The 9,825-nt window shown below is 42.4% G+C and overlaps 1 protein-coding gene across 4 annotated transcripts in view; it reads right to left on the bottom strand.

Moving 5' to 3' along the window:
• LOC101164937 (protein Daple-like) overlaps positions 1 to 9,825 on the bottom strand; it is a 59,570-nt gene extending 49,745 nt beyond the window's left edge. For 2 of the 4 annotated variants that reach the window (XM_023951515.1, XM_023951514.1), the window contains exons 1-2: positions 9,050 to 9,823; positions 4,356 to 4,468 (exon numbers count right to left, since the gene is read on the bottom strand). In XM_023951515.1, the coding sequence (XP_023807283.1) occupies positions 4,356 to 4,468; positions 9,050 to 9,109 (173 nt within the window). In that variant the 5' untranslated portion in view covers positions 9,110 to 9,823. Of the gene's footprint in view, positions 1 to 4,355; positions 4,469 to 9,049 lie in introns of all 4 variants that reach the window. The other 2 variants (XR_002872612.1, XM_023951516.1) reach the window with 2 other exon arrangements.

Raw genomic sequence — 9,825 nt, forward strand, 5'->3', positions numbered from 1 at the left:
TATTGACTATTACTTAGAATAAAAAGTTGCAGTGAAATGAAAGTTATGTATTAAGATGTTTTGCTGTTTGTTCATCCATCGCAAATCGCAAGTCTTCGTCATATTGTGCAGCCCTACTTTGAAGCATTCACACCTTTTCTGAAGGCCTAAAAAATATCTGAATCATGTGTTAACTATATTTTGTCCATGCATACTCATTAAATGATTCCAAATAGTCTCTCCATTCCCTTTTATTGTGTTTATGATGGTTATGCTGCTTCCAGATAGACGTATTTTCACATCAGAGCATTTAACCAATCGCATTCCTGTCTTTTGTTGTCAGGCAGGGTGTTCTGAAGGGCTCCCTAAAGCAAAATCAATGTCGGACATTCATTGCCTTCAACCAATCAGATTTTGAGTTGTCAGCAGGGCTTTCTAGCAGGCTTAGGCAAAGTCAGAGTTTTCAGACCTTCCGATTGGACGTACTCTCCAAACTTTTGTGGAAAGGAGATCGAAACAGCAGGTGCGCAAGGAAACAGAGCTTCATAACGAAAAGGTGAAGAAAAAAAGAGTAATCTTAAAAAGACTGAAAGACTGTGTCATTTATTTGGGCAAGCAACAACTTTCATTTCGGGGACACGGTGAAAGCGCTGGATCCAGGAACAGAGGAAACTACTTCTTGGAGCTTCTTTCTCTCATTGCTGAGAGCAATACGGACTTACATTACGACCCCTCTACTAATAATTCTTCTAAAGTGTTTAGTGGGACTTCAGGGAAAATACAAATTGAACTGATCAGTGCAATTGCTAAAGTGATAGAAGAAGAAATCAGAAGTAATGAAAAAAGCACAGTTTGTCTCTGATTGGTCTGTCGTCTCATTAGACCATCACAATCACTGCACTGTGCCTACTAACATCTGTATTGCAAACAAAATGGCGACTGAAACAACTTCTATTCATTGGAGCTGCAGTAAGCCGCTTTCTATGGGTGACGTCACACTCAGTCCAGCTCTTTAGAGAGTGGAGTGGCCGTGGCTCTGATTGGCAGATTGCAGGTTTGATTCCCGCCTTGCTGGCACAAATGTCAAAGTGTCCTTGGGCAAGGGCACTGAACCCCACCTTGCCTCTGGTGAAAGGTCGGTGCCAGTGTCTGGCAGTGTGTGAATGTGCAAATAAATGGGACTGTGACTGTAGAAAAGCCCAAAACAAGTATACGCCATTTATACAGTCAATGATTCACACATTTACAATTTTAGAAAATTGGAATAATTCAAATTACAATACAAAGTTCTCATACGACTATGCGTCACATGACAACGCATGAACTTGAACTTGATGGGGAAAAAAATGTCTTTACGTTCTTGTTCCATTAAGAACAATAAAACAACTTGTTTCCAGGCACATCCCTACATTGTATACCTCTGAAGAGTGATGCTGCCAGACCAAACTAGCCCTCTGTTCTGGTCTTTATGGATTTACTCTACAACACCTAACCTCTTTAGAACTGGTCTAAAACATTTGTTTGGAAATGAAGCTGTGGCGCACAAACAGACATCTGGATTCAGACGAGACTAACTTGAGGAACGATTGGCCTAATAAAACTGGGTACCCTAGCTAAACATGTGGGACTTTTGGGAAAATTCCCAATAAATGCTATTTGTAATATGATGCACACTCAGGGACACTATGTTGCTTCTTCGTTGCTTTTATGCAAAAACTTTAAGCTGTACGGCAACACAACCATAGCCGTGTGAAGCAAGTAAAACAGTCTTTTCAAAAAAGTCCTGTTAGGTAGAGCTGTTGCTCTCATGAGAACCTAGTTGTCCAACTTTTCAAATGAGTTATGATCAATTTGTGAAATACATGATCCTTTACTTTGCCAGAGGAAACCGACTTCTGGAACACTGCTGTTTGTCACATGAGTCCTTCTGGAGTTACTCTTCTCATAACATAGTGTTTGTTTCATGAAGAATGAAGTCATGAAATGAAACTGTACTGTGTTGAACCTGAAAACAACAAGCTGCAGAAAAAACACTTAAAACGGTTTCCAATCTGAACCGGTCTCAACGATTTCTGAAGAAAGAGAGGTTATCTTACCTCACATCTTTATAAATAAAAAGTTTGCTTTGTTGATGATTGGTACTGTATTCACGTTCATAAATGTTCTCATTGTCACCACTCCTGCACTATTCATCAGAACGTGGATGTCTGTCTGCCTTTTTAACTACAGTGGGGTAAAAACATTATCAGGCAGTCACTGATTCTGTAAGTTGGACAACTTAAGAAGACGAGAGTTACTCATAATGTTAATGTAATGTTAATCATAGAAACACTTCAATAGAGAGAAACAATGTAATAAACAATGAAATGATTTTTAAAGGGCCTATGACATGCAAAATCAACTTTCAGCGTTGAAGTGTGTTATAATGTTAATTCTTCATGAAAAACATCCCTAAAGCTGTATTTTGATCCATTCATGCATCTCTGAGTATTCCTCTAAAAACCTGCGCTCTGAGCATCAGCCCCCCAAAAGTGCAGATGTTGCTTGTTTTCGTGGACAAAACGCAGAAATGCTGCCGAGGCCAACTCTAGGTTGACATCATGAAATGGAAGACACCAACAAGGAGCAGACAAGACTGAGACAATATTACAGAGACAAATTTACAATACGTAAGCACCTTGATCAGGAAGGATCAACTGTTTGAGCAGTTATTAGAAGATGGAAGAAAAACAATATCACAGGTACAGGTACGACAAAGACGCACCTGTCCTGTTAGAATGACAATAAAGCTATTCATTCAAAATAGAACTCTTTGGTGAAAACGCCACTCTCCGTGTTTGGGAGGTTAGGGCCGTGACAATGACCACAAACACATCGACCACATCATGAAGGAGCAGCTACGTAAAAGGTTTTTGAAAGTTCTGGAGTGCCCTGGTCAGTCTCTGCACCTTAATCCAAAGAGAATCTGAGGAGGGAGTTTAAAATGTGTGTCGTCCAGCAAAACCCCTGAAAATGATAGCTCTTGAGAAGATCTGGATGGAAGAATGGACCAAGTAATATAACTTAGGTTGTCAATGACAAAGTATTGAGGTTAACTTTTGTTATTGCTCAAATACTTATTTTCTACTCCATCATACAAAGATCAAACATTGCATTTCCTGGATTTGTTTTTACATTGTGTCCCTCACAGTTATAGAATACCTATAAAGAACATTACGGGGGGGGGGCTGCTGGTTCTTCACTATAGAAGTAAGTCTCTCATTACTATGGTGTTGCTCACCGCCAGCCCTGAGCCACACATCTGGCTCTGACATTTATAACCTGAAAGCAGCAAGTCAGGATGTGGTCATGCAAATACACACACGCACACACACACACACACACACACACACACACACACACACACACACACACAGGAAATCCAGATCAGGTCAAATACACGATAGGGCTGTAGACTACATTTTTGTGTTTGTGCTTCTTCTTCTTTGGTGCGAGTTGTTCTTAAACTTCTGTCCATTTGTTGCCGTCTGCTGCTGAAGGGGAGAGGACAAACCCAGACGGTGCATTTCTCACAGCGTGAAATGAGTTTTATAGATGCTTTGAGCTTTTTGGTGTTTCATCTCTAAAATGTAGGAAAAGAATTAGTCACTAATCGACTACTGCCAGCAGTAGTCTTCCTAGTCTTAACAATAAACACCATTGATTATGGGCTTTACTGTATCTGAGCGGTGAAACTGGTCTAGCTGCTCTTTTAGAAATTAATACACCAAAATAGATTTTAGGATTCCACCCCCGGCCTCCCAGTGCTTCAAGTTAATACATTATCAGTAAAAAGTTAGATTTTGGTTTAATCATCAGCCTCACAATGATTTCTTATGATTCCTAATGCACCTTGACATGATGGCCACCTTTAATTTGTCATGGGCTCCTGGTGTGATGACAATAAAGCCTTCTATTCTATTCTATTTAAGTCTAAATCTGTCCTTTTTTCTATTTTCCTCCCTCGCTCTCTGCACTCAAATTTGCATTCAAACTAACTCGTATTTTTTAATTGGAGTCAAATCAGGCCAATTCTGCATGGACTCCATCATAAAGCCCATTTTCAGCCCCTTAAACAGCATTCTCAGCCACTTCTTTCTCTTCTCTCATTTCTTTTAATGTCAAAAAACTGAAATGTAGATGTAACATTACTGCCCAATGCAGCAGGTGTTGCATTTTTAAAAGCTGCTCACCTATCCACTGTTGCAACCTGAGATTGTTACTGGTTGCTCTATTAATAAATTACGTTGCACGTGCGACCACATTGGTCATACTGCATAGCTCTGCACAAGAAGACACACAGCAAACGTTCAAACAGGCTCAAACAAGGCGCTCACATGTGGGTCAGGATCTTGTGCAAGAAGACGCCGTCCACCAGCTCCATGAACATTCGGACCGGCTCCTCTAGACCCATGCCGTCACATGACCCCAACGGGCCCAAAGACCGCACCTGCAGACACACAGAGGAGATGGCGTTAGTGTTGGGAGACTTTCAGCACTTAAACGGCTGCAGAAACTGCAACTTCTTGGTAGTTTTAGAACCAGGTCAGACACATCTGGGGTGTTCTGAAATGGGAACTTTTTTCCACCAGAGGATTGTTAGTTTGAGTCCAAATGTGGTTACAGTCCAGAGTAAAACTAATCAGTTTGCTGTATTGACCCTTTAAACAACATTGGTGCAGCTAAGCAGACTTTTTTGTGGTTACAACAATGGTTGAAATAAACACAGCAATGATAAGGGGTATTAAGTCTGAGCATCTATTACTGCTCTACTTTGGTTTTATTCATATTAAATGTTATAACAGAGTTCTATCCATCTTCTTAGTATATATATATTAATGTATATCCCTTTTGGGGTTGTGGGGTTGGCGTCACACACATCCGTCACAGGTACTGTAGGATGAAGGCGGGGTACACCTGGAACAGGTTGTTGCAGGGCAAAGGAAGCCGGAGTGCCCGGACAAAAACGGGGAGAACATGCAAACTCTACACAGAAAGGCCCCAGCCGGGATTCAAACCAGAGACGGCTCTCACATCCACAGGAGAGTCGTCAGAAATGCCAGTAAAGATTTATTTGTGTGACAGAAAAACCAGCATTGATAAGTCTATAAACTTTGGCGGTTAGGTTCCAGGCTTATGAGGTTTTGCGTGCTTGGGATTAACTCAGACCAGACGACTCCAGCACCAAAAAGCTGATGGTGGTTAGAGGCTAGACCATGCTAAATCACCAATCCAGGTGGAGAACAGGGTGGAGGAGGGGGTGAACTGCCTAGTATGGAGAAAACAATTCATAAATTTAGAGGTGAAGATGTGATTGAGTGAGAAGAATGGCATGGTATTCAACGGTTGGTTCAAAGTGGTCCTAATTGATGGTGGTATGTAGAGATTCTGTTCACCACATCCGTCTGTCTTGATGCATCACGTGACTCTAAGCAGCTGCTCCGACTGCAAAGTTGAGCCCAAAGCTAAAAAAATAAAGAACGAAATAAAAACGTCTTTGGGGAGAAAAGAGTCGGTGCGGAAACCGAAGTACGGAAACTGTTTAAAGACAAAACCAGGAGTTTTTTAATTCAGACAGTTATTCTCACGTACCAGAAGCCTGATACCAGAGCCTCTTATGGTCGGTCCGTGGCCTGAAAAAGGTTGGAGATCATTGTCCAAGTAATGTTTGTTTGATCCACTATGAAGACAGCTGAACAAGACGCTGCTGCTCACAGCACCTTCACATCACCAACAGCAGCCTCTCTATGAGATGTTAGTCAAACTACATTTGATTTTTTTTCTTTCGTTTTGTCATGTCGTGTGTAATATGAGTCTGAGTGTTGGGTGTAGCAGAGCAGGGACCTGCTAAAAACAGGCCAGACTTTAAGAAATCAAATCAAATTGGTTCAGTTCACATGTGAACATTTCCCACAAATGTACAGACTTCAAATGTTTTATTCTGTTCCTTTTAATGTTTTAATTTACAGCTAATGAAACATCTTTGAAAGATCACTTCTGGAGGCAAAAACGAAAGCAGGAGAGTCACCAAAAGAAGCATGAGGAGCTCCGACCTCGCTGACCTTTGGACCAGAGGAAGACACGGCTCCACAACCACAGACTGGAAACGTCTTTGTGGACCTCCAGCAGCCCGTCCTCTCTTCCTCCAAAGTCCTAAATGACTTTATTCTGATCTAAAGACAGGACTTGGTCCAGATCTGACACGGCTGACATGCTTCCTAGTGTGGCAGCGTGAGTTCACGATCCGTCCTGTTGAGGATCTTTAAAGTCCAGCAGAAGTCCTCGTCTCGGGAGTCTGCAGATGTTTCTGCTGATGTTCACCTTTTCTGCACGGTTTTCTTCATTCATCTTTCTATGAATGGGCTGGATGCGTGTGGAGTTTGATACACGCTTGTAGAGACTTATGAACCAAAAGAAACGGCACTCTGTGAATAGCCAGCTTCCTCAGCTTTACCTCACTGTCATTTGTGCTGATCCATAATGTGGTGTGTGTGTGTGTGTGTGTGTGTGTGTGTGTGTGTGTGTGTGTGTGTGGGTGTGTGTGTGTGTGTGTGTGTGACTGCAGTCGCTCAAATAAAAGTAAAAGTATTTTCGCATGTCTCCAACTCAACTGTCAGAGCTGCTGCTGTGATGAAACCAGACGTGATAAAACTTTGCTAATCCTTTTGGTAATGACTCACAAATGCTGCACATAATACATGTTCACATCCAGACTCAAGCCTTCATCACATGCACCGGCCCTGGGGGGTTGTCCCACACAGGGCTGTCTGGGCCGGCGGAGAGCCTCAGGGAGGAGCGCAGGTTCGTCTTGCAGTTCCTCTGAGGCCCCTGCAGCGCCCTCAAGGGACACATGAAGACGGGGCGTACCATTGTCGCGCGTGTGGGAAGTGTTTGTGAGTCTGCACACACTTGTGATGTACGCTGCACTCCAGTTGTTGGTAAGGTGCCAGCACTGACCCCTCACTGGCCGCACGCACACACAAACACTAATCAACTGATTCTCCAAAAACCCAAACAGTGAGGAGAAAGTGGTCCTTTTCCTCCCATGAGGCTGAATCAGAGCTGTTTGACCAGCCGGGTCAACAGGATGTGAGGTCACATTGGAACAGGAAGTGTCAGCAGGCTAATAACCTGCTGGTTGGTGATGAAGGGAGGAGACGAAAAGCTGCAGCAGATTGTTTCCAACAAACCTCTGCACAGGAAGGCGCCGAAAACGTTCTTCCTGTCGGATCTGATTCAACGCCATCAAAGGTTTCAGAACATCAGTTTAGTTCAAGCAGTCTTTACCTTCATTTAGTGACTGACCATGGATTTATTTAGAATAAGAACTAGCCGTCTGTGTTTCCCTTTGAAAACATGAAGACACCGATCTGAACCACAAAATCTAAAGTAAACCTCTACTAGCAAAGAGAACAACCCATTTCTCCAGCACCTCTGTGATGAGAGTCAGCTATTTCCCAGCATGCAGTTGGTTCTGGATGGACTCACTTTCTCAGGCTTTGTATGAGGATGTGCTGCAACAATATTCAAATGATCTAAAGATAAGCCGTTTGTCGATTTGCCTGCTGACTCAAACAGAATGTTGTTTGAAAGTTAGCTGGAAATGTGTTTGGTTTTTTTCTATAAAAACATTCTGTCAAAGTAGAAGGAAATGTCTTTAAATGTAAAGAATGAGTTACTGCATGCCCTTAGAAATAGCATAGTACAATGAAGTTTATTAGCAAGAATATACATCATGTAGTGTACAAGTACACTGAATATTATATATAAAAAAGATCTTTAAGTGTACCGCCTCACTTTTAGTATAGACTAAGTAAACTTGTAGTACATTTAAATAGAAAACTTTTTGCTGCCAAATTTTGAGATTTAAAGACTCTGTGACAAAAATCGTGTTATTTAAAATCTTTTTGTGGCATTTTTCTTATGATGGAGGACATAAATTAAGAAATTTAAAGCCCAAAATGGCCTTTTTAGAATATTTCTTTATGCAAATAGTTGTGAGTCAGTAGCAGACAAAAACCTGAACTCCTGCTGCGCTGGACAGGTTGTTGTTTTTATTCATTTGGGATAAAAATGGAATAATCTTCATTAAAACACCACTGCTTTCCAATAGATCAAAAGAAGGTCAGAGAGAGACTTAAAGTTAGTTTTTTCCCATTCAAAAAAAGTTTATGAACAGAAAATGATACGTTTACATCAGGGGGGTCAAACTCATTTTCACTGAGGGGCCACATCAGCATAGCGGCTGTCCTCAAAGGGCCAGATGTAACTTATACATACAACTAAATGTAATGAAACATACATGTAATTACTCCTTAATGTTAAACAACTAATTTATTTATTTATTATAACTTTTGAAAGTGACAATTACAGTTGCATAGAAAACATATGTTTGCTTGTTCCTCTAGCATAAATCCTTTTAAATTAGATTCTGTCAGGTTAGGTTATATGGACAGTATTTGAGTCATAATGTATAGTTGCCCAATCCAATATTTCAAGGCAGATTCCCCCGTAGACATGAATAAATAGACACCAATTTTTATTTTTTATTTTAAGAAATCAAAAACTTTTATGCTCTCGGGGGCCACATAAAATGACATGGAGGGCCACATTTGGCCCCCGGGCCTTGAGGTTGACATTTGTGGTTTACATAATCTATAGATTCAGAGTAAACTATAGTATAAATATTTTCAACTACATTAGAAACAGAAAATATGTTTTATTGTAAACACCTGCTATAAAAATCGACCCTTTTATTTAACTAATTAATATGAATCTTATAAGTGAGGCTCGACTAACGTAATTATTAATCATTTTAGGCTCCGCCCAAAACGGTTCGTCATCAGCTCGTGCTGACAGTTATGAGGCTTTATTGTTGTGTTTATTTTATTATCATTAACAAATGTGGGTGATTTGATGATAGAATTGTTCATGTAACTTCCGGACGGCAGATAGATACACCTGACCCCGGGCCTAGGGGGGGGGAGGGGGGGCATCATGGCCACCGCTGCGTGTGCGCGCGTGCACTCACCCACAGCACGAGCGGGGAGTCCATGAAGGCGGACAGCAGCTCCGACACAGTCGCGTCCATGCCAGCCCGCGCGCTCAATCATCAATCCTCTGATCGATCGGTTGGTGTCCGCTCCGGGCTAAAGGCGGGTGTCCGGAACAAAGCCCCGCGAGACATCGAACCCCCCTCCCGCTCGAGCTCCTCTTTCACACTATTGTCTCGCGGCGTGCGTTTCCGTTAAAACTTTTCAGATGTTGGAAAGTTCCCACGCACGCCCTGCTTCTGCCCTTGGAGGTAGTTCGGTTCGGGCCGGTGGAGTTGGTGGGAAGTCCGGTGCGACGAAGCACTTGATCCAAACTTCGCAGGACAGTAGTTGATCGTGTTGCCAAGGATACGGGGCCGTAAAAAAGAGAAAGCGCTGCGAAGTTCAACAAAGTAAAACTGTCAGAAAGTGGAGCAGCACCCCACGGGGAAAAGTGAAACGGTTCCAACAGGGGGTTCGGTTCTCCAACTTCAAATCGGGGCCGCTTCACCAGCTCCATCAACCTGAGAGAAATAAGAGTCTCGGGCGGTGGGTGGGACACCCGAGGAGGACGATTAATCAGCAACAGGGACACCGGAAACTCCTGCCTTTTTCAGAAGACCAGCCAATCAGAGTGCAGCCCTGCTGGGAGCCTGACGTCATCAGCGCGAGTCTACAAGATGGTAACCGCCCGGGATGAAGTTGTTTCTGTGAAACCAACTTACTCTTATCTTTGCTTATCCCTTGTGCTATCTTAGATGACCCCCCCTTGCAT

This window comes from Oryzias latipes, chromosome 22 (genome assembly GCF_002234675.1).
Source record: "Oryzias latipes chromosome 22, ASM223467v1".
Lineage (NCBI taxonomy): Eukaryota > Metazoa > Chordata > Actinopteri > Beloniformes > Adrianichthyidae > Oryzias > Oryzias latipes.